At 48.2% G+C, this 26,299-nt stretch overlaps 1 protein-coding gene across 1 annotated transcript in view; it reads left to right on the forward strand.

The window, feature by feature from the left end:
* Nucleotides 1-26,299, forward strand: part of DNAH6 (dynein axonemal heavy chain 6) — a 2,460,712-nt gene that overhangs the window by 652,285 nt on the left and 1,782,128 nt on the right. Inside the window, exon 20 of the mRNA XM_086961829.1 lies at nt 1,612-1,704. Within this exon, the coding sequence (XP_086817955.1) occupies nt 1,612-1,704 (93 nt within the window). The remainder of the gene's footprint in view (nt 1-1,611; nt 1,705-26,299) is intronic.

The raw sequence follows: 26,299 nt of genomic DNA on the forward strand, positions 1-26,299 counted from the left end.
ACATATTGATTGGGCATGCTGTTAAAAATACAATTTTGGCCTCACTTCTCCTCTTCCTTCAACCCACTCCTTAGAATAATATACTTTCTCAAACTCTCCAGATACACATTAAAAGAAATACAACTACAATATGATAATTAAAAAATCCCTGCACACCTAAATTGTGGCATGAATTGAAGGTTAAGGTTTCTCTAGTAGGGTACATAATAGGGACATTTTATACATTGTTTTGTCAGAGAACAACATAAAATGTGAGATAGCCTTAAATATTTTCGATAAAAAGCTCCATTTCATAATAATATGTTCCACATGTTTTTCAGTTACCTCCGACATTTGGTCCAACACAATAATCAAAATGTTTGGAATGTTGACCAATTTAATGACAGCAGTGTGTGTGATAATGTAATAGCACACCTCTTTAAAAAATAACTGATCACAGGGACAACTTGAATTAAACTTTAAGAAGTGAACTGTGCTCTTCTGGGGGAGATTTAAAAACGAAGAGCTAGGGAGAATAGGGTGTAATGTTTACTGAGGATTGTGTGTTTGAGACATGGTACTCAGAATGTTATTTAAACCATGCTGAAACTAGTGAAAATTACAATAACACCCCATTTACTGCTTGTACTCATTAGGAGCTGAGGGTAAAATGCACCAACTCCAATTTATGTATATGCAATTACCACAGCTGTGGCTGATGGTATCTGTCAATTCAAAACAATGTGCAGGCATAATTATATGCACAAAACGGATACAAAAACCTGTGTTTGGGTTATTCAAAACATCAAGACAAGTCAATAAAGTTTACACACAATAAAACATATACCTAATTTGATGAAAATTCTCTGTGAACCTACTCATTTCAACCATAACATATTGACATACTCCTACACCCCAAGTAAGATGATAGATGCTACCCTATGAGATCAGACACATGTAATAATGAACCCACCTCTAACAAAATCCATTACAGAACGCAAGGAATACACCAACTGTCTCAAACCGGCTGAATATCTCTAAAGTCCTAATATTGTGAAGTATTAAAACAAATACAATAACATGTTAACAAATAAACCTACTGAGTGACTATTAGTCAGGTTTAAGACCCATAAAAAGAATTACATGTTTGTAGATCTCAGATATGACCATGACATTCTTTTAAAAAAGACAAAAAACTTGCAGATGTGGCTAGTGTGTCTGTAACTGCCCTGCAACTGATCCACACCTTCGGACACATTAGGTAACCCTGTGTTTGGGTATTGCCCATTACTTTGCTTGGAGCACAATTGGGTGAAAAAGTATTCCCGATATGTGATAGTAATGATACATGTACCAGCATATTTTGCACCTGTCATAGCTGTGTTGGTCTGAATGTCTCGTCTAGGGATTAACAGTGTTCTTTTTCATTAGGAAACCAATATGGGAAAGAGTTTTTGCATAAGAAAGAATAGTAGATTGTTTATTCTTACGGAAGGAGCTAAGAATATAATGACAGGGATGGATAGGTATAGAGAGAGGGTCACAGATAAAGTGATACAAAGACATGAGCACTGGTTAGTGCATCAATTGATTAATAAAATATATTATTCACAATCACTATTTGTCTTTAAGGTCGAGGATGCATGGAAGACCACAGAATTCACATGTATTCCTCACCGTGATTCCAAAGATGTCTTTATCCTCGGTGGAACTGATGAAATTCAGGTAATAAAAAATCTTATTAGGAAACTTTATTGCTGCTAAGTTTGTTTAAAAAAAAACATTATTGCCCAAATTATATTGAAACACCCTTCAAGCGATAGGTTGAGCCATGACGATGATGCTCTGTTTACCTTTTGACAAATTCACTGGTATTGCATATGAGATACTGATATGATTTCCGTGTAATGGGGGGGTGGGGGGGGGTATAAATCAAAAAGACTGTCCAGATTGCATGAACCTGTTATTATCATTGTCAAATTTGCAGTCGATAATAAAGTATGTTAAAAAAAAGTTTGTTAAAAAAAAGGAAATTGAGGACTTCATTATCATTGCAGAGCTCTATTCCAATTTCTGTGCACAGAAAGTGATAATCATTTAACCACCACAGTTTTCTGCTGACAAGATCTGAAAGGTCAAACTAAAGAGATTTTTTCAGAAGGAAAGCCCCAGACAAAAAGGCAAAATACGTGGAATTTGGTGTGTTACAAAACCAATTCCTCATGTTATGCTATATTTTCATATCAAAAACTCAGAATAGGCGATATTTGCCACACTCTGCCCTCAATACGAGTTGAGTGCTAAATTCTGATGTCTGAATTTGGAGTTTTACAACCAATTCCTCATGTTATGCCCCTTTTTTCTTTTAGAAACTCAGAATGGGAAGTATTTACTACATGTGGTAAATACCTCCCCTTGTGGTAATGGCATTTACCTTGTATGGTGAATACCCCACCCTATTCTGAGGGCCCTAGTAAATACTTCACCTTAGCGTAATAGTTTTTACTGAATGGGGTAGATACCCCACCTGGTTCCTTCAACTTGTAATGAGGTTTTAACCCCTTCCATGCTGATGACGGCTCCCAGCCGCCATGCACTACGGTGCTCGTGTGCTGATGACGGCTGGGGGCCGTCATAAACTCGCCCACTCGCGATTCTGCCGCACAGGCGCAGAATCGCAGCCACATGGAAGGGGTTAAATTGTGTTAGAGTGCTTTTGTTTATTTTTTCTAGAAAGCAAGATTGTTGCTTAAAACAGGCCACCAGCAGGTAGCGAAAACTGTCTTAATTTACTGCAAGTTATGCAGTAGAATAGCAAGCGAGGGAGGTCCGCCCCAGGCAGAACTAGTTTTGGGGACAGCTGCCTCCCCTCCCCCCTGTTCTTACTTGCGGCCACACGGTGTGAAAATGCAGAATTCTTTCACCAGCACCCCCCATCCACCCGCTATTACGGCTGCCAGGGGGCGGTAAAGGCTGAGACCGCCACGGCAAAAGGCCTAGCTACGCCACTGAAGTTATGTTTGTCAAATAAAATAGGAACCTATGATTTTTTTTTTCAGAACAAAATTTTATTGCGCCGTTGAAACGTGACATAAGACAGGCAGCGTCCCGAAAACCCGGGAGGGCTGCTAGCATGAAAGCAATAATCGCATTACAAACTATCCAAACAGTCATTTAAATGTAAGAACTGACCCTAAGTCCCCCCTCCCCTCACCCCCCCACTTCCCTCACCCAGAACCTCCCTATCCCACCCCCTGCACAGTGTCTAAACAGTCCATAAGTAAAAGCATAGCAAAATACAATGAGTGTGTATTCCTCATCACACGGGCTCAATGTCCAAATGTCTTTCATCGGGTTCACCATGTGCTGGCGGCTCCAGCCATAGCCCTCTGTACTCTGCCCACCTCTTCCAAATTCTATAGTGTTTCCGGGGGCAGCCCCTGGCCTCAAAGATCGGGCGTTCCAGTCCCATATAAAAGTCAAGTCCCCTTTTCCACACACCCAATAGGGGGGCTCTGGGGTCTTTCCAGGCACGGGCAACGTCTCTCTTGGCCACCATGAGACCCAACAACAACAAGTGGCGTTTATAAAGATTCCCTCCCACCTGTTCTAGGATATGAAGGAGGCCTAGTTGCGGTGTGCGGGGTAGGTCCCAGCCCAGCACTTCCGACAAGCAGTCCCACACTCCCGCCCAGAACCTCCGTAGGCCATCACACGCCCAAACTGTATGCAGGAACGTGCCCATCTCTCTGCCACACCTCAGACAATCAGGGGACGCAATCAAGTCTGCCTTCCACAGTCGTTCCCTGGTATAGTAGGCCCTGTGTAGAAATTTGAACTGAATAAATCGCAGTCATACCGCAATGGCTGCCCCCCTAGGAGCATCAAGCGCTTCTCTCCAGTCCTCCTCCTCAAATGCACCCAGATCTTTTTCCCACTTAGCCCGCACTGCATCTAGGGAAGACAATTAATGTGTGACTAGTGTTTGGTAGATAGCTGATATCTTTTGGCTTTCCAGTTCCCCCATGAATACCTTAGCCTCCGGGAGGCTAAACTCGGGCAACTAGTCGAGGCTCCTCAGGGTAGGAGCCAAGGCGTGACGGAGCTGCAGGTATCTAAAAAACTGGGTCTGGGGCATGTCATACTCCTCGCGCAGCTCTTGGAACGTTTTAAGGGTTGTGCCCTTGACCACGTGGCCAACGGCCGAGATGCCAATCGCGTCCCAGCCACGGAAGCCCTGCAGGGACAGCAACTCCGGCAGCTGCCCATTCTGCAACAATGGGGTCTCCCTCGTCAGCCTATTCCACCATCCCATTCGACGGAGTGCACCGCGCCATATCTAAAATACTATTTGAGTGACTACTGGAAGCCTCCTCTTCTTAACAGCCGAATGCAGTAAAGTGTGTAGCGTGTCAGGGTCCATCATGAATCGCTCCAGGGCGTAGGCAGGATCACTTCGATCCCCATACCACCATTCATTCTGTATCAACAGATGGTAAGCCTGATAATAGGACAGGATGTCTGACGTTGCCAGGCCGCCACAGTACGTGGATAGAAAGCACGTGCGGAGCGCCACTCTTGCCACTCCCCCAGCCCAGAGGAAATTACTAAGCGCCGAATTTACTTGCCTGAATCACTGCGGTGATATAGGGTACGGGTGGTTTTGCAATTGATATATGAGACGCGGGAGGGCCACCATTTTAAAGATGGCCGAGCGGCCATACACGTTCAGAGGCATACGGGACCACGTAGACATATCTGAGCGGATACGCTCCCATACGGGCACCACATTGCGCATCCAGGAGACCCAGCGCAGGTCCGTCAAAAATATCCCCAAGTACTTAATGCCTCCCGCCGCTTCCTTTAACGCCCCCGCCCAGGACCCCAAGGCCCGACGCTCACCCAGCACCCACAGCACCGATTTGCGCAGGTTCAGGTGGAGGCCCAATACCTCTCCGAAAATCCGCATAATGTCAAGGACCCGCGGCCCAGATCTATTCAAGTCCGTAAGGAAAAATAGGACATCGTCCGCATAGAGTGCAATTCTGTCCGAGGGTAAACAGCACTCCACTCGATGCCCCGCAGCTGTGCGTCTATTCGGACCCACGCCGCCAGTGGTTCCATGGCCAAGGCGAATAGATATGGTGATAGAGGGCATCCCTGTCTGGTGCCTCTACCTATAGGAAAGGAATCAGACACTGCCCCAGCCACCCTCACCGACGCCGTGAGATCCGTGTACAATAGTTGTAGGTAGGATAAGAAGTAGGGCCCTAAGTTCAGACGGGACAAAAGCGCACGAAGGTAGACCCAGCTTACCGAGTCAAAGGCCCTATCTATATCGGCCAGCAGAAGGGCCGCAGGAATCCCCGCCGCTCGGGCCACCTCTACCGCCACCTGTGCGCGCCTAATATTGTGTTGTGTTGCCCTACGGGGCATAAACCCGGCCTGGTCTGGGTGGACGAGATCCGTGATGTACGGGAGAAGGCGATTGGCTAACGCCTTTGCCAACATTTTTGCTTCTGTATTCAATAATGAGATTGGTCTGTAGGACTCGGGTTGGTCTGGGGGCCTTCCAGGTTTGCAGAAGACCACAATTTCAGCGTGCCGCCAGTCCCTCGGGAGTCGGACACACTCTCTGGCCGCCTCTAATGCTCTGCTATAGTACGGACCCAATTGGAGGTGAAACTTCTTAAAGAATTCGCAAGGGAATCCGTTGAGCCCGGGGGCTTTGCCTGTATTCAATTCCACGAGGGCCGTACCTAGTTCCTCCGCTGACAAGGGAAGTTCAAGTCTAGCCCGCTCGTCATCCGAAATCGATCGTGGCGGAAGATCAGCTAGGAACTTATCAATATCGCTTGGCGAGAGGAGCTCCCGGAGGGCGTATTGAGTCTCATAATATCGTGCAAAGCTGGCCGCTAGGTCCGTCGGGCCCGTCATAGGTTTCCCGGACTCATCTCGAAGACATGGCAGGGACTGCACGTGAAAAGTGCTCTGACAGAGTCTATAGAGCATCGAGCTGGACTTGTCGCCCCATTGGTAGATCCTACTCTGAGTCGCTAGCCACAACTGTCGAGCCTCGTCTAACTGCAAGGAAGCATAAAACTGCTGCGTCAGCAAAAGTTGTCGTACATCTTCCTCATCCCCGCCAGTACTACATCTGTGTTCCTGCTCTCTGACTTGGTCCGCCACCTTAGCCAGGTCTTCCCTACGTGTCCTGCGGGCGGCAGCGCACCAAGCAACATCTACCCGCGAAGTGTGGGTTTCAGCGCCTCCCAGAGGGTCATGGCACCCAAGTCGGGGTGTTCGTTATCGCTCCAGTAGTGCGCAATAGCGTCCCTCATATGGGACTGATAGGGTTCTTGCTGTAAGTGCCATGTGGAGAGGCGCCATCGGAAAGGCTGCCTTCTCCTATCAAGAAGGAGGTCAAGCACTACCGGAGCATGGTCCGATAAGCCCAGTGGCAGTATCGCTGTGGCATCTACCCTTCCAACCCAGGCGTGGGGGACAAATAAGTAATCAATCCTAGAGAAGGACTTGTGTACTGCTGAGACGTATGTGTATTCACGGCATTGGGTGTGTTGGTGTCGCCATGCGTCTACCCATCCCATACCTCTCACCATGCCATTCAGTTTAGTAGGTGTGTCTGGTGGCGCCTCACCCCCCAGCCTATGTCTGTCCATCCGTGCATTCATCACATTGTTCCAGTCTCCGCCTATTACTGCCATAACATTAGGGATCTCAGCCCATACACCAAATAACTTTTCTATAAGGGCACCCTGCAGTGGGGGCGGAGCGTAAACACTCCCAAAGACTATCTGCTCAGTGCTTATCTTGCCCTGAATGAACACATATCTGCCCTGTGTATCAATCCACTGAGTTTCATGAGTGTAGGACAGCCTGCAATGCACCAGGATAGCCACCCCCCGGGATCCTCTCACAAACCCCGCATGAAACACCTGTTGGTAGCCATATCTCTGTAGGCTAAGGGTCTTGGAACCCATGAGGTGGGTCTCCTGTAGCAGCAACACATCAGCTCCATCCCTTTTCCCCTGTCGCAGGACTGCCCCTCTTTTAATCTTGTCCAGCATCCCCCGCACATTCCAGCTCATAACACCCATAGCTGCCCTCTGTAGGCCTGATTTGGAAGCCTCAACCGCCATTCATGGATAGAAGATCAGACATCCCGTGCGTTAGAGGCCACACACACCCATCTCGCGTCAATAGGACCCAAAAAAACACTGTGCAAACGTCCCCATACCCCATTCTGCCCCCCACCCCTCCCCCACACCCCCCAACAGCATCTCCACCCCTCCAACGCCCCAGTTCAGACCCACAACTACCCGACCACCCCCCAACCCCATACCTCACAAACATTGAAGTACCTGTCGCGGAATAGGGTATCGCCAGCCCCCAACAGGAGGCCAGGTACCTACTATGCCAATGGATCCCCACTAACAACCCCCTCAAGTTCTACTTACCCCCTACCCAACTAACTTAAGAACTCGTGGGTACGTCCGCCCTCGTTTAGGCATCCCCCAACCCACATCTCCCCTTTACACATACATCATAAAGCAAGTAGGTAAGCTAATAGATGTAATTAGAAACTTCGCCTCCGAAACAACAATGCTCCATCAGGATACTCCCGAGCCCCATGTCAAGGATATGTGGAGTGTCCCGGGGCCTCAAGACGCCAACGTTGCATTGTCCGCCTCATCAGCTGCCTCCGTCGCTTCAGTACGGGAAGGTTGGCTCTTCTGGGAGCGCGATCGCCAGTTACTCCTGCTACGTGACCTCCGGGGACTCTTCGGAGGCCTGTCCGTAGAAGATGAGTCAGAGTCACGACCCGGGGGGGTATGCACCCTGATGCGGACTGTTTCATCCGTCCAAGCGAAAACCTCCTCCGGCGAATTGAAGAACTGTGCCCGGACCTGGAAGACCACCCGGAGGCGGGCCGGGTAAAGCAGGGCATATTGAAGTTTTAGTTCTCGTAGACGCGCCTTTGCCGCAGTGAAGGATTGTCTTTGTTGCTGCACTAGCTTAGTATAGTCAGGGAATATGAGGATCTTGTGATTGTCATACATTATGGGTTCTTTTGCGCGAGCCTGTCGCAGAATAGCGTCCCGCTCATGGTAATTGAGCAGCTTGGCGATCACTGGCCTAGGGCGAGCACCTACAGGCGGCTTCGTGAGAAGGGCTCGGTGCGCCCTCTCAACCACAAAGCAACGCGACAGGGACTCCGGGGGGAGCCACCCCTCCAACCAACGGGTCAGGAACGCCGCCATGTCGCCTTTCTCGCTGTCCTCCGGAAATCCCACAAATCTTAGGTTATTTCTCCGGGCCCGCCCTTCGGCGTCCTCAACCCTGAGCGCAAGGCCCTTCTGAATCCCCTTCATGGCCGCCACTTTCTTTTTAAGGATCACCACATCGTCTTTAACCGCCGTGACTCTGGTCTCAGTTTCAGTGATGCGGGCCACCGCATTGCGCAGGTCTTGCCTGAGTAAGGTGACATCAGCCCCCACGGCCCCAATTTTTGCATCAAGCATATCCCTGGACTGCGTTATAGCAGCCATGAGGGCCGCATTGTCCGGACCTGGTCCCTGCGAACCTCCAGCGGCCCCGGCCCCGCCACTCGGCCCCATGAACTTATCAATCGGGCCTTGCTTCGCAGTGTTGCCACTATTGCCGCCTCTCGTCATGGTGGGTCGCTGGTACAAGTATACAGTGCAAACAGGCAGCGGGGGCGCCGGAGTAGCGTTTCCTTCACACTGGGAGTGGGCCCTCGGCAGTAGCCCCCCTGTCCCTTCAGGTGTCACAGAGGTACGTTCAAGCCACTCAGGGGGGCACAGTCACAGCGCCACCGCGGCGACCACCATCCCTAGGTATATGCACTAGGTCGTAGAGTATTGCTTCCAGCGCCACTGATGCACTACAAGGGGGCAGAAGCTCCAGTTCCCGACCAACTGCACACTCCGTCTGTCAGCCAACCGTTTCTGCACAATCGTGGTCAGGGGCTCAGGTCCACGCTCAGGTCCTGCAGGCCTCTCCCCGGCCCCCTGGTCTCCGACAGGGGGGGGGGCGGGGCGCAAAGATAATGCACCCCACTACACCCGGGCCACCCCGCTCCCGCGGTCCGACCAGGCCGCCGAGTGGGAGCAGTCCCCGCCGAGGGTGCAACCCCTCCCCCCGCAGCGTCGCCCACCTTGGATGGCGGCTTACCCGGCCTCCGACGACAAGCAGGTCTCAGGACAGCGCCGGGAACCCCCGCATCAACTGTCCGCCGGTCACCAAGCGGCCCCAGGTCTTTCTGCCACCAGGTATGGAGTCCGGCGCACTCCGCTCCGCAGCACGCTGCGCCGGCTCACTTCCGGCCGGGCGCGGGCAAACTTGAGGTCCCGGCTTCTCTCGGGCAGCACAAGCCTCCCGGTCGCGGGATGCCGAACCTCGGAGCACACTCCGCCAAATCGCCACCGGAGCCTCCGCTGTGCCTCTAGCAGTCAGGCTCCCCACCAGGGTTGTTGTGGGCTAGGGCGATGCAGGATGTAGGTGAGGATATTGCGCCGGCGGGACGTAGCTCTCTAGAGTGCGTCCGCCATGTTCGCCGCCTCGGCCACGCCCCCGAACCTATGATTTTTGATTTCGAAAATGAAACTGTTTGAGAGTGCTATACTGAACTAATCAGAAAAACTGAATATAGCACTTTTTTAGGTAAGAATATCTCAGGATGGGGGTTTGACTAGAGCGAAATTTTTGTTTCCTAGATCAATAAAGTTAGTTATGAACAATGAAAAACTTGTGAGACTATCACTCCAATGTTCACTTGTAAATTTTAAAAAAACTGAACTGTGGAAAGTTTGCTTAGTTGTCTCTTGTTTGTCAAATCTACCTGACACAGGGGGCAATTTCGAGGTTAACCGGATCAAAGGCAACAGAGTGCCCTGTCTGTCAAACCCTCAGTCTGCTCACCTCATTTAGAGACCGTCGGAATTTCAGTTTTCTGATGACGGAGTTCTGTTTGACTCTATCGATGAAAAACTTCCTCCAACGGATTAAGAGCCATTACAGGAAGGACATTACACTGCTTCTCTTATTAAGAGAGGATGATGTAATGTCTAGTTTTTTCCTGTCCATCACCACAAGGAGAAACCTGGCAATAAAGGACAGAATTTAAAACAATTTACCCACACACTTTGAGAGAAAACTCCCAGGTTGGATGTAATTAGTTTATTCTTTTTTCTGAAACAAGTCACCTCTTTGGATTTGTTTCTGAAGAAGAAAAAAAAATGAAAGTTTGATGAATGACCATCAAAACTAACAGTGCCTGTCTGCCAAACTTTTTGTACAAGGAAAGGAACCTCCATGACAGTAGTTCCTTTCAATGTTTAGAGATGACCACTGGCCCAACAGTCATCTCTAAATTTGATGGACTCAAATCTATCAGGATGATTGAGGTAATGTTCTCTGCCACCCTGACAGATGGAGTATGATCAGTCAAGAACTAAATCAGGCCCATAGTTAGAAGATAGGTAGTGAGTGCAATTGTTCTTTGATTTACTTATCCCAGAAGGAGCAGGATGGATTTCAGCAACATACCGACACTGTGCTAATGGTGGCTTAAAATACATTACAGAAATATGGTCATAGCTATTGGTAGAGAATAGAATTTCCAAATATGTTTCTCACAGCTGTCTTAGAGAGCTTTCAAGCAATAACACACTGAGCAGGTCTCTTGTCAGAAGGTAACATGTGTTTAATGTAAATCCTTTGTCCAGTTCATTGCCTAACATGAACGATTTGCACTTACATTAGACTTATACTCCCATCTCCTCGAGTGCAGTGTATCTTTAAGGTTTTGCTGCTTGTAACTCTGATGATTGTGGTGCTGATTCTTTCCTTTTCTTAAGTTCACCCATAACCTTAAAGTCATTTATAATATAATAAAGTGCTCAGCACTGAACGATAAATCTGTTTTTGCCTCTTCATTTTTTCAAAGCAAAATGGTTCTAGCATTCTTGCAAGGCTGTTGTTTTCATACTGTTATGAAACTGGTCAAATAGAAGCAATTGAAAATCATAGATCCATTTCTCTTCTACCTGGTGTCGGTAAAATGTTAGAGAAAGTGATCAATAGGCACATTTTTGGTCATTTGGAAACCAATAACATTCTTCACCCTACTGGGACAGCTTTCCGTGGGGGCTGTTGTCCAGAAACCTCCCTACTGAGGTCCACAGAAGATCTGAAAATGGTGATGAACCAGGGCGGATCAGTGGCACTGATCCTCCTGGACCTGAGTACCGCTTTTTATACTGTCAACTAGAAGAAGTTGGTATTACAGGGAAGGCTCTGAAGTGGCTGGCCTCATTTTTGGATAAGTTCAGTTTCCAAGGTAAGCAAGGCATCGTTCCTCTTATACAGCCATCAGCTGTACTATGGTGTCCTGCAGAGCATGTCTTTAAGCCCTTCGCATATTAATATTTATTTCTGATGGATACATCTGCCAGTGGATTCCTCACCTATGAATACCCCCCTGCGTCAGCAACGTTCGGAAAATTCTTTAGTAGCACGCCGGCGTGGACGACGTCACAGGAGCACGGCATCGCGCGCGACTCCGACTGACGTCATCGACTCCTTATAAGGCCTACGTCGGCGTGATGACATCAGTTCCCTTTTATCCGCGTCGTCGACGCTAACGGTTTCTTGGGATCTTCTATTGTGCGGATAGCAACTTTGTTACTATTGTGAACTTTTGTTCTGTATCTGTTTGGAGTGCTTTCTTCCATCGAAGATGCCATCGAAGAAGACGGGATTTAAGCCATGCGACTCGTGTGCAAGGATGATGTCCATTACTGATCCTCATGGTGACTGTTTGTGGTGTCTGGGCTCGGATCACGACGTCAAGGGTTGTCGTTCCTGTTCGAAGATGAACCCAAAGGCTCTTCGAGAACTAGAGCCGAAACTCCTTCTTGCCAAAAGTAAGGGTAAGGATACCAAGAGGACTTCGAGGTCAAGATCAAGGTGATCGAGGTCAAAGTCGAAGTCGAAGTCGAAGACGAGGTCTCGGTCTCGGTCTCGGTCTCGGTCTCGGTCGGAATCGGCTTCGAAGTCGGCTTCGGGGCATGCTTCGGGTTCCTCGAAGAAGAAGCATAAGAGGAAGAAGCACAGTTCGAGACACCATTCCGGCAGGGAGTTGGACTCGAAAAAGAAGTCATCTTCTCGAAGACATCATAAGGGCATGATATCTCCCTCTCCAGCTCGTAAGCCTGAAGGTGAGGCCTCGCCTTTACAGTCTCGGGAGCCAACACCGAATCCAGAATCAAATCCGTCTCCGGAGCCGTACCAGTCTTCGGTGCACGATGAAGAGGAAGTTGGGGCTCCTCAGGTTTCGGTGACTCCGGTACACCAACCCAGGAACAAGAGGAACAGGAGGAGTCGCATCCAGTACAGCCTCCACAGGGGCAAACAGTGGGTTCGTACCCTCAGTTTCCTGGTCCAGGTCAGGACCCTTTGCATTTTCTAAACGCCATGTATGGCGTATATGCGAGAGCAATGTACCCCTCTGGTGCACCGGCTGGTCCCATGGGTCCATTGTCATTTAATCTGGGCGTGCCTCAAGCTTATGCTCCATCGCCTTTCTTGCCGTTTATGCCGGCAAATCTAATGATATTGGACGTAAGAATTCTCTTTCATCTCAAGATTTTTTATTGAGATATTCATATACTGAATTTTTTGGTTAGGAATCCAGTATTTACTTGACTTATGAGTGTCTTTTAGTTAAACTACTGTTCAATAGGCAGTTTCAGTTTGTGGCTCTGTGTTTCAAGTGCAGAAAATAGACACTGAAGAAACGGACATCGGCAAGGGGGTTAAATGCACTCTGTTGACATTACATCCGGTGGACGACATCGATACGGAGTTGCACGACAGGATACTCTGTAGTAGCAGAGCGCGTAATAAAATATTTTATACATACATACATACATACACGACACCCTCTACCGGCACGCGGACATGCTATGGGAAAATGTTCCCAAATCCAGTCTCGCACCTAGGAAGGATTCAAAAGTAAGGAATCTGCTGCTAGATCCTGTTTCTATTAGTGTTACCGAAGGAAAGTAACTTGTTACTCAAGCTAAGAGGTCCAACAGGTGTTTTTAGCTTCCAGACAAGAATTCTTCAAACAGGCCTTCCTTTCTCTACACTAATCCAAAATGCTACCTTCTAAAAAGGTGCCTGTCCCCAATGAGAGCAGTTTGACCCTGCCTATGATAGGATAATGTAACCAAAAAAAAAGCTTTGGCCATTTTAGGACATTCAGTTGTGCATCATTCAGAATTAGGATGGGATATCCCTAAAACTGCCCTCATCACTTTCATCTGCACAGTCAAGTAGACGCTGTTCATAAGTCACCGCTTTATAATACAATTGAAGCACATACATGAATTAAACTCACCAAAAAGGTTTAGCAATTTGTTAAGTTAGATGTGCAATTTTACAACCGGTTCTATCCCTGTATCTTTTCTGTTCAGGACTTCAAACCTCACATCTGACTTCATTAATGTTAAAATTGTTGACACCAGTGGTGACATCCCACATTACATAAACATAGCTGCATACATTTACCCCAATGCCTTCTGTAACAATTAAAACCATGGTATATGCTCAAAGTGTTGGGAGTCCCTAGCAAATATGTGAAAGGGATTGGTAATGTGCACACTACTTGATTTCTGCAGCGCCACTATTTACAGCCCAATGCTGAGGTTCTCCTGTACGGCAATGTGGCAGATCAAGGGTCTCCAACCGTTTCTCTTATGAGAGCTACTTTCAGACAAGATGACATTAGTAGCCGCCCTATGTAAAATGACCCCAAGTGATAGATAACCTGTGCTTCTTGCAGCTTTGCCCGCAGTAACGTAAAAAACAAAAAAAACAAAAAAAGACTTTGTCAATTTGGAATCCCTTTATGTGGGTAGTATATATGAGCCATAGCTTTAATGCGCTTGGCACCGAGATAATTGTAATATCGGTAATAAACCTATCCAATGCCACATAATATATCATTCAAATATCAGCTTTAAATATATTTTTGAAATTCAACTATCAGTTCTGAAAATATTCACATTTGCGTTTCGAATAGACATTTTTCAATTTTGTTATACATATATTAATTCAGTCCAGGCAAAAGTTTCTAATTTAGTAGGCTGGATTGGACACAGGAGAGCTACGCCTATGTAGCTGGAGAGCTACCAGTAGCTCATGAGCTACTCAATGGAGAAGCCTGCTCCAAATGAAGACACCCTTCTCATCGCCGGGTACTACGGGCTCCATTGTTTCTTCGGCCGGAGCTGCCTGCCTGCTTTCAGTGCCCCAATGGGCGCATGAAGGACTTCCAGTACTTACGCTGTGCCGGACGCCCTTCTCATCACCTAGGACGGTGGTTCCCAAACTTTTTTGACCTGTGGCTCCCTTGACCTAATTGGCAGTTGACCGTGGCTCCCCATTTTCTTACAGGTGGGCTGGTGGGAGGGGATGTAAGCCCGACCTCGGGAGTTCTTCCTGTTGTCTTCCGTAAATTAATTGGGATGCAACGAAGAATGAAGGTATTATAACCACATCGCTGCTACAGGAATTTTCCTGCTGTGCTGCAATTTTATGACTGGGTGTGGTCGTGACGGAACCATTCCGTCATCAGCACAGCTCAACCGTGACTGATGACGGAATGGTTCCGTCACCAGCATCGAAGGGGATAATCATATTTGTAACAAAACAAAAATATAACAGTTGTTTAATAAAAACTTGTTAAGTGAGAAACAATACACATTCTGTTAATGTGTTGTGTAGGGCTTTGTAAGTGTTTGTAAAAAATTTTATTTGGCTGTGTTTGTAAATAGGGAGCCAGTGAAGCTTCTTGAGGTACAGTGGGATGTGGGTGCGGCCTCGGAAGTTGAGTTTGAGTCTTGCAGCAGTGTTCTGGATGGTCTGGAGTCTGTGAAGGAGTTGTTTAGAGATTCCGGCACAGATAGTGTTGCAGTGGTCCAGCCTGCTGGTGATGAGTCCTTGCATGAAGGTCCATCTGGTGTTCTGAGGCAACCATTGGAAGCTCTTTAGGTGCACGAGACAGAGGACAGCATGTACACAGCAATGAGGCAGCAGGGCCACATGGAAGCATGACATGCACTGAGTAGGTCTCAGACAGAGGTCAGTGGCTTTCAGACCTGAGGTAGCAGTCAAACAGAGGACAGTGTGTCATCAAAATTGAGACTCAGGGCTTTGTGGGAGTATGACAAGTACCGAGGAGGCCACAGACAGACGTCAGTGGGATCTCAGAGCTGAGACAGCAGGGCCTTGTGGAAGCAAGACATGTGGCGAGGAGGCCTCAGACTTGAGGCTGCAGTCAAACAGAGGACAGTGTGTCCTCAGAGCTGAAGCAGCAGAGCCTTGTGGAAGCATAATGAATATCGAGGAGTCCTCAGGCAGAGGTCAGTGGGTTCTCAGACCTGAGGCTGCATTCAGATGACAGTGTGTCTTCAGAGTAGAGGAGAGTGAGACAACAAATTAACACAGAGGGCTGAGCTAGAGGGGAGTCAAGAGTGGGCTCTAACAGTCTGCCACAAGCTGAGTCTGAAAAATATTTGGCATATTAAGTCAAGTAACAAACATCATGTTAGAATAGGATTACAATACGTGCTGCTCAATCTTAACATACAAAACTTCTTCTACCAGGTTATTTCCGATAAATGCAAGGGGAGACAAATGTGCATCTGTAAGCTGTTAGGATCTGGGGGGGGGGGGACATCATGCCCGCTTTCTGAGTCTTTAACGAGCTCCATGAAGTCTGCCTTTTTACACTAAAAATAATGCGGGTGATACAGGTGTAAAACGGAGGTTGGGCAGAAGATTGGCATGGCATTTTAAAGCATTGACTGTGGCACATTCTGCCTTTTACTAGGCTGGTCATAAATACGTGTCCAACGGGATTGTCAAATACTGTCCTAAAAGACCTTTCTGCTCGCATTCTGTGCAGTTACTGGCTATTCGCTACACCAAATGAAAGAAGTGGAGCAGTTCAGCCTGCTCGGGTCTGGCAGCCAAGTAGTGGAATGAGCTCCCTCTTCCACTCTGATGCATCCTAGAGAACAACTTATTTTGAAAGCAATTGAAAACACATTTGTTCTAACTGGAGGTTGGTTGATATACTCCTGTTTGGCCGTCTGCCATAGCGCCGGGACACACTCATAGTAGCTGTGTGCTTTAGAAATTCCCTTATTAATTCATAAGCTTATTAGGCAATATGCCTTGGACACACCAGGACAAGTTTTATTTTTTGTTTTAATTTGGCCTTTGCTGCACAACACTGGCAAAAAAGGCTTTTTGTAGATTCTGTACAACATTGCCAAAAAGCATTGGCAAAACCGTTACTTCTCAAATGGAAGACCTATTTGCTTTTCCAATGCTAGTTTCCCTTTAGTGGATCACCAGGGCGCAAGAAAGCTTTAAGGCGCCATGTTGGCAGGGTGCAGAGGGGTGAGTCTTTTCGGTCTACCTCGCTGGGTATGAATTTCTCCTGCCGCTGAGGTCCCATGAAGGCACAAGCTGAGTGAGCCTGCTTTTTTGCACTAAAAATAATGCAGGTGATACAGGTGTAAAACGGAGGTTGGGCAGAGGATCGGCATGGCATTTGATTAATAATTAATGATAATCAAATGCCATGCCGATCTTCTGCCCAACCTACATATTACACCGGTTATCACCTGCATTATTTTTAGTGTAAAAAGGCAGTCTCCACCGAGCTCGTTAAAGAAATCAGCTGCAATTAGCTTGATTTTCCTAACGTGAGCGATGCGCCCCTGGCTGCTCATGACAGCGCACTGGGGGTGCCGCGGCGCACAGTTTGGGAACCACCGACGTAGGACTATGGGCTCCAGTGTTCTTTGCGGCCTGAGCAGCCTGCCTGCTTTCATCATGCCAACAGGCGCATAAAGGAATTCCAGCACTCCTGCTGCAGGGGAAGCCCTTCTCATCGCCTGGACTACAAGCTCCAGTGTTCTTTTCGTCCGGAGCTGCCTGCCTGCTTTCAGCATGCCAAAAGTCGCATAAAGGGCTTCCATCACTCCTGCTGCACGAGACGCCCTTCTCATCTTCCCGGACTACAAGCTCCAGTGTTTCTTGCGGCCAGAGCCGCCTGCCTGCTCTCAGCATGCCAATGGGTGCATAAAGGGCTACCAGCACTTCCGCTGCATGGGATGCCCTTCTCATTGCCCCGGACTACGGGTTCCAGTGTTCCTTGCGCCTGGAGCCACCTGCCTTCTTCCAGAGCGCCAACGGGCGCATAAAGGTCTTTCAGTACTCCTGCTGTGTGGGATGCGCGTGGGTCGTGCCTGGGCCCAGCCTGTGCCAAGGGCATACCCATCTCCATCCATCCGCAGCTGACCGAGGCTGGGCTGGGCCACCCCCCTTGGGCTCCAGTTTTTTGAGCCAGCGGAAAACAACGCTGGAACTATTTCTATGGTTAACAGGAAATCTCATGCATCCATTCTTTTTGGTGCAGCAAGTAAGAAGCATCACCTTGCTGGTTCAACTGTGTGTGTTTAGGTCTCGACCTATGCAACGCGCATGCGCTGCATAGGAGGAGACCTAATGCCATTGGTCCCCTTTTTAAGCCACAACTCTGCATGCGTTCCATTGCCTTCAATGGCAATGCGTGCAAGTGTGGCTATTCCCTTGCGGGCTCGAGCGCTGACACCATATGTTTGTATTTAACTTGCAAACATATGGTGTCAGCGCTAGTTCCCGTAAGGGAAACAGGCCAGGCCCCCTCCTGTCCCCCTCCCCCCTGTTGCCAGCGCGAGGGCAGCAAGCTTGTTTACTTTCTCCGCTGTATCATAACAGAACCACAAGTAATGTGGGTTATTGCAACTCAAGCCAATTATCGATCTCAGAAACAAAAAACCTTAATCAAACAAGTGAAGTGTGAATTGAGACTTCCAGGCTGCACAGCGGTATCTGCTAGGCTGTGTTACCAGACTTGCTCTGTCTTGGAGTAAGCATGATGTATAGCGCATACTGCAAGAGTTATGCATTCGCGCTCAGTAGATAATGGCTGTTTCTGTCGTCAACTCATTTATTTTCAACCACAGACAGATAAACAAGGTTGATTGCTCCATATCGACATCTGACACATTTATTTATCTGTGTCAAGTTTTAATGTACCCACCCGCCCTCCTACTATATTTACAGTGTTAAAAATCACACTGAGTTGCTCATCTTTTAAGTGTGTACTTTTTATACAGCACTTTTAATTGTGGTGTTATAATGCTGCTTTTCCTGCCGCAGTCTAATAGTTCCATTGTGCTGTAAAAAACAAGTGTTGCTTTTACATAATTAGCGATACTCATGTTTTGGTTATGGGCTTAAGACACAAGGGCCGAGTCGAGGTTCTGGGAATTTACAGTCATACTTACCGGTTACACACAGACTTGGTACTTTAAAGTTATACAAAGATAGCAAAAGCGGGTGCAATAATTCACCAATGTACTTAGCTTATTCATTTTTGTTAATCAATTTTACTCTTGTGTTGCAAACAGGAATGAAAAGATGGTGCGCAGATAGTGCTAAGGACAGAAGCAGCCGCAGTGGATTGCTAAGCCTTAGGCCACCGGGGGTGGCCTCTGCGCCTGCCGCCTGGGACAGCCCTCTCCCCACCCCCATGGCTACGCCATTGGGCAGACCCTTACGTCAAGTACACCATACAGAAACTTGAAAGAGCTCCAGACTGAAAGGGCTTTGCTGCTTGGAGATATCTTTCCATTTTCTCTGAGATGTCTTCCCAGAAAAGATATATGCTGTCCTCTTGCGCGCTTGGTGACAATCTATTAATTTAGGTGTTATGTCAAACTTTGAACTTGAGTCGGCAGTACTTACCCTCCTGCTGTACAGTCTCATGTCAACACGACACTGCCATGCTAGCCACAGTGAGGTCAGGGGTCTAGAGTGTCACCAGCCTCTCAGTAAGTGCACCGACTAGCCAGGAGAAAGGAGGTGTTAAGGACAAAGAAGGGGCAATTTGCGAACCACACATGTGGAAGACTAGCTCCTGCATTGGTAGGCCAAATGCTTGCAGTGTTGGGAGTCTCCAAATAAAGAAAAGGTACGAAATTCTTGTGGAGCACTGAAGAATGTGTGCACCTGCCGCTGCGCCTATCGTGCACACAGCTAAAGCTATGAGGATTCGGTCCATCAGACAATGGATGGTGATGAAAAATGGAGGCTCTTGCTGTCAGTCACTGCCAGTGAGTGGGTATATCCATGCTCACACTTGGGAAGAACCCCATGGAGAGTCAGTGCGCCTCACTCCCACATCTCAGTGCATCCTGGATGTTGCGTTAGGGGTTTGGTAATGGAAGAGCGTACACCATCAGTAACGGTCCAGCATTTTATGGTCAGTGGGCATTGTCGAGTCTTTGCTGACATTGAAGAGGTTCCGAAATTTTCTGTTGACACCATAGAGTGCACAAATATGGGAGAAAATAGCTTGTTTTTCGATTGTGGTATATAACACACTAAACTTTATTGGTCTAAGGTTGGGTACGTACCAACTCTAATCTCATGGCTTATACCAGTTACATAACGGCCCGCATGAGGTTTGCATTGTGAGTTTTTTTGATCAAGCCATGTATTTATAATTTTGCTATCTCATGCATGTACTGTTGTAATAGTTATTCTACAAATGGACATTGCAGTTTTATCATAATCTAACCATAGGTAGAATTGTAGATTCACATATGAATTATTAGTGATAAGTTTGAATCCAACTGTTTACAAGATATAACTGTATGAACGTATATTGCATTCTTTTGCTGAAACTCCAGGATGGCAGATATGTTTACAATGCCGTAGTATAGGTTGTGAAGTCCTACCTTGTTTTGGGGGGTTCATGGTCACTGCGGGTGCTTTCCATTTCACAGAGATGGGCATAAAAAGCGGTCTATTGTTTCACAATCTCGCTGGCACGTTTGCTGCAGCTTGAATCGTTTGGAGTCTCGGTTGAATTGGTGATGTCAGAGTGCGTGAGAGCAATAAGGTCCTCTTTAGAGTAATGATCTACCCCATGCTGGGGAGATTTTCAGGGTATTTGTAGACCTCCTCGCCTGCAGAAGAGTTCGCTTCACAGTTGTGTTGGTTTCTCTTGTCGCTCAAAAGTAATTGTTGAGTCTAGTGAGCCGTATCTTATATCTGGGGGCTGATGTGGCCGTGCCTGTCAGCTCGCTGACCAGCTGCAGTGCTCTTGCTGGCATGTGGGCCGATGAGCCTGCAAGCCCTTGGGTGGACTCCTGCGCTGAGTGGTCGCTCCCCTGTCTCTCTGCCGAGACACGGTATCGTACACTATGCTGCATTGTGCCCAACTGTGATTAACTTGATCATTTGGGTCCTGCTATTCATAGCACTCGCTGCATTGTGCTTAACTGTGTTTAACTAGATTAATTGTGTCCTGCTGTTCATAGCGCTCGCTGCATTGAGCTTAACTGTGTTTAACTAGATTAATTGTGTCCTGCTGTTCATAGCGCTCGCTGCATTGAGCTTAACTGTGTTTAACTAGATTAATTGTGTGCTGCTGTTCATAGCGCTCGCTGCACTGTGATAACTTTGTTCATTTCTGACCTGTAGTCCATTGCGCGATATCCCCCGGCGCCCTGCTCTGCTCCCCTCTCCATTTTGTTGCTGTTGTTGTTGTGCTCCGTTTGCGGTCACTAGAGCCCGCCCCGCCTCCCAGCTGAGCCGCCCTCCCACTATCTATCTACAGCGCTCCCGGACCTTGAGGCGCTGTGATCCCTCGTCGCTCCTGCGCTGAGTGGTCGCTCCCCTGTCTCTCTGCCGAGACACGGTATCGTACACTACGCTGCATTGTGCCCAACTGTGATTAACTTGATCATTTGGGTCCTGCTATTCATAGCGCTCGCTGCATTGTGCTTAACTGTGTTTAACTAGATTAATTGTGTCCTGCTGTTCATAGCGCTCGCTGCATTGAGCTTAACTGTGTTTAACTAGATTAATTGTGTGCTGCTGTTCATAGCGCTCGCTGCACTGTGATAACTTTGTTCATTTCTGACCTGTAGTCCATTGCGCGATATCCCCCGGCGCCCTGCTCTGCTCCCCCCTCCATTTTGTTGCTGTTGTTGTTGTGCTCCGTTTGCGGTCACTAGAGCCCGCCCCGCCTCCCAGCTGAGCCGCCCTCGCCCCTCCCCCTTCCCACTTCCATATATGACCGTCACAACCGCGCGCAGCGTCCACGCGCAGCGACCGCGCCCAATCCGCGCCGAAGGTGCGCCAAAGGTAAGCCCGTCTACGCCCGTCCGCGCCTGGACCGCGCCCAGCGCCAGACCCCCTGCCCCTCGCGCTGCCCAGCCCTCCCGCATTACCTACGATGCCACCACCCTCCTAGCCCTCAACCCCGGCCGTTCCCCCAACTGCGTCCAAGCCGCTCCTGGACACACCCATGGACCCTTCTCATGCTACTCCTGCAAATTCATCGGTACCGTCACCAACTCCGCTACGATCACACCTCAGATTCCCGACTCCAACCACCTACAATGCATCCTTCTCAACACCCGATCGGTCCACAGGCACGCCATTGACCTATGGAATCTACTAGACACCATCTCTCCAGACGTCGCCTTCCTAACAGAAACATGGATGAACGCTTCCTCCGCCCCAGACATCACCATTGCCATCCCTGAAGACTATAAGATCACACGCAAGGACCGTACCGGCCACACAGGAGGAGGAATCGCTATCGTCCATAAAAAATCTATCCACATCTCAACCAGCTCTGACGTCAATCTCGCCAACTCTGAACACCTTCACTTCCAGATCCACATCGACCCCAAGACCAAACTCAGAGGCACCCTCCTCTACAGACCACCAGGACCCCGCGCAAAATTCAGTGAAGACATCACGGACTTCATCACTCCACACGCGCTCCCCTCCAAAGATTACATCCTTCTGGGAGACCTCAACTTTCACCTTGAAAAGAACAACGACCGCAACACCACCACCCTCTTGGACAACCTCGCCAACCTCAGACTTAAACAACTGGTCACTTCCCCCACCCACATCGCAGGTCACACACTCGACCCTATCTTCACCTCCAGCAACCATGTCTCCTTCAGCCACACTACGGATCTCCTCTGGACTGACCACAGCTGTGTTCACTTCACCTACAACAAACCGAAACCCATCAACCACCCCCAACCAACTCTGCAAAGAAACTGGAACAAAATCACCATCGACCAAATCTCCTCATCGCTCCTTCTAAACACCCCAGCCCACTCTTCTAACCCAGACCAAGCCGCCACCAACTTCACCCTATGGTTATCCAACAGCGCCGACATCCTAGCACCACTGAAAAAACGTCAAAGCAAACCTGGCAGCAAGAAGGCCTCATGGTTCAACGATGATCTTAAGAAGTCCAAGAAACTCTGCCGCTCCCCTGAAAAGGCCTGGAAAAAAGACCCAACCACTAGCACCAAGGACGCCTTCAAAAACGCCACCCGCACACACCACCAACTAATCCGAAAGGCCAAGAAATCAGCATTCAAAGATCGACTAGACAACAACGCTCACAACAGCAAGGAACTTTTCAACATCGTCAAGGAATTTACCAATCCCTCGGCCAACTCCAACGACATCACCCCTTCTCAAGCCCTCTGCGACTCCCTGGCTTTATTCTTCCACAACAAAATTGCAGACATCCACAACAGCTTCGACAACCAACCCGGAGACCAACCCACCCAACCTTATGCTGAACATTCTCCCCCCTGGAACACCCTTAACGACTGGAACCCAATCTCCACTGAGGACACCATCCGCCTGATGAACTCCATCCACTCAGGTTCTCCCACAGACCCATGTCCTCACCACATCTTCAACAAAGCAGACTCCGTCATAGCACCGCACCTCCGAGACGTCATCAACTGCTCCTTCAACTCCGCCACCTTCCCGGAAAGCTGGAAACACGCTGAACTCACCGCCCTTCTGAAAAAACCCACAGCGGACCCCACCGAACTCAAAAATTACCGCCCCATCTCGCTCCTTCCTTTCCCGGCCAAAGTCATCGAGAAAGCGGTCAACAACCAGCTCGCCGCCTTCCTCGAAGCCAACAAATCTCTCGACTCCTCACAGTCTGGCTTCCGAGCAAAACACAGCACTGAGACCGCCCTCATCGCAGCAACAGACGACATTCGAACTCTACTGGACAATGGAGACACAGTCGCCCTCATCCTCCTCGACCTCTCTGCAGCCTTCGACACAGTCTGCCACAGCACCCTTTTACAACGCCTCAGAAACATCGGAATACAAGGAAAAGCACTTGAATGGATCACCTCGTTCCTCACCGGAAGAACCCAGAGAGTCCGCCTTCCACCATTCAAGTCCGAGGCCACTGAAGTCATCTGTGGCGTACCACAAGGATCCTCACTCAGTCCCACCCTCTTCAACGTATACATGAGCCCCCTCGCGGCCATCGCCCGCCAACACAACCTCAACATCATCTCTTACGCGGATGACACTCAACTGATCCTTTCTCTCACCAATGACCCCAGCACCGCCAAAACTAACCTACACGAAGGAATGAAAGAAGTTGCCGAATGGATGAAACACAGCCGCCTGAAACTGAACTCAGATAAAACAGAAGTCCTCATCTTAGGCACATCCCCCTCTGCATGGGACGACTCTTGGTGGCCGGAAGCCCTTGGAAAAGCACCCATCCCGACAGACCACGCACGGAACCTAGGCGTTATCCTGGATTCTTCACTTTCAATGAACAGACAAGTCAGCGCCGTCTCCTCATCCTGCTTCAACATTCTTCGCATGCTCAAAAAAACATTTCGCTGGATCCCCACCGAAACAAGAAAAACAGTCACCCATGCTCTGGTCACGAGCCGACTGGACTACGGAAACACCCTCTACGCAGGTACTACCGCTAAACTCCAGAAAAAACTCCAACGAATCCAAAACGCCTCAGCCAGGATCATATTAGACATCCCGCGTAACGAACACATCTCTGATCACCTGAAAAACCTCCACTGGCTACCCGTCAATAAGAGGATCGCTTTCCGACTTCTAACCCACGCACACAAATCACTCTACGATATCGGACCAGAATGCCTCAACTCACGACTGTCCTTCTACACCCCCTCCCGCCAACTACGCTCTTCCAGCCTAGCCCTCGCCACTGTACCTCGCATCAATAAGACCACCATGGGAGGTAGATCCTTCTCATACCTGGCAGCTAAAACATGGAACTCACTCCCCACTTACCTTCGCCTTACCCAGAACCACCTAGCATTCAGAAAGCAACTTAAAACGGGGATATTTGACAAGTAATCCTCCTCCCCTCCCTAAGCGCCTTGAGACCCTCTGGGTATGTAGTGCGCTATATAAATTCTTTGACTTGACTTGACTTGACTTGTTTGGGTTGCGGGGGAATCTCTGGTTTGTTGGTCATCGACCATTCTGCACATGTATGCATGCTTATGTTCAGGGTGAATGTAGTAGATATTCTCTGCATGTAGGTTCACTCCCCATTATTTAACAGTTGGGGCCCATACCGTGGGTGCCATTTTGTCATGTTCTGCATGCTCTTCCAGTCTGCCGTGCTCCTGTTCTGCATGCTCCTGTTCTGCATCCTGTTATTCATCCACCTGCAAAGCTTGAACCGAGTGAAAGAGATCCTTTCTGTCATAGCCCTTCCTGGTGACGACTTCCTGTTATCTCACGCCTCCACAACACAGAGAGAAAAACAAATAGAGGAACACGTGTGAGTCACAAAACAGCGGCACACCCCATGTGTGCAAAACACCAGAGCTCAACCTCTGCAATTTAAGTCTGCACTCACAGTGATTGTACTGCCTGTGTTGGTGCAGTATGCCGATTGTGGGAGGCTGATTCATCGGATCCCTCGCACTTTCATCACAGCCCTTGTGGCACTGCTCTAGACACCCTTTTGCTAAGCCATATTCTACTGCTTACAATCGATTTGGCAAGTGATGTCACTGACGGACAAGTTTCATTTACAGGGAGAGGTTCTGGCATCCTAATTGATTTTACTGCAGTCCCAATGAAGATAAGAAAGAAAATTGTAAATTAAGCTATTTTACCTTATGATAATAGTGATTACAAGCTCTTTACTTGAATTTAGGATTAACAACCCCGCACCAATTCATATCGCTCGCAGTGCGGAGTATTCTAAAAACCAGGGACTCAAGCGCAAGTGGGTTGAGGTTAAAACAGGGGGGCTTTTGAGACATCTGTTGGGGAGCAGTGGGAGAAAAATAGCAACTTGTTTGAATTACGATGCTAATCCTTCAAACATAGTGGAGGCATCAGTGGCGTAGGAATGGGGGTGCAGTGGGTGCGGGTCTCCCCGGGTGTCATCACTGAGGGGGATGACAAAATAGCAAAAATATGTGTTTTTAAAAATAAAAAATTTTTGGGGGCTCACAACACTTTTTTTGAATAAATATTATTATTTCAAATGAGTTTAACTACTTCGTCTGACAATTAATTTCCCTCAACAAGTCAACATAAAACGTATTGAAACCTTTTAGTTCAGTCAACAAAAGCAATGTAACGCGGCTAAACTCAATGCTGTGTAGTTGAGAGCGTATGGATAAGGAAGGGGAGGGGGTGTTTCTTTCTGCCAAAGTCTGTCTCTGCAGTTTGTACTCGAGTGAGATGTAAACAATCTGTGACTCATCATCACTTAACCCACAACCAATCTTATCCGCTGCCGTGCCGGTCAGTCACCCCATGTTATTCTGTGGAGTTAGTTGTGCATTATTACTGAATCTTGTAAGTGCTCTGCTGAATTTATTTCTGTGACTTCTTTTAGTTCACTGAGTCATTGTGATCTTGTACTTCTCTATGATATTGAGTTTGGTAAGTAAAGTAAACGTTATGATACATGCTATTTGTTTGTATTCGTACGTTAAGCCAGAGATGACAAGAAATGTTCCGCACTGGGTACCACCTGACCTTGCTACGCCACTGTGAGGTATTCCCAGGATTATGTAGGCAAATCTCTGCGTTGTTAACAACTCCTACACCTCACCGCCCGATAAAGGCCATCAAGTGGTTTGACAGCCCATGTTCTAGAGCACATAAACAGCTAAAGAAATGCTCCCCCTCGGACACCCAGATTATATGATCTTGTAGACATTCTTACAAGGTCATGCTTGAGGCTAGGAAAGTGATCATAGGAAAGGAAGCCTGTGAGCTGCTGGAGAGGGCTTGTGAGGAAAAAGACACAAAAATGTTATGGAAAGTAGTA

Source organism: Lissotriton vulgaris, chromosome 3_1 (assembly GCF_964263255.1).
Source record: "Lissotriton vulgaris chromosome 3_1, aLisVul1.2, whole genome shotgun sequence".
Classification (NCBI taxonomy): Eukaryota; Metazoa; Chordata; class Amphibia; order Caudata; family Salamandridae; genus Lissotriton; species Lissotriton vulgaris.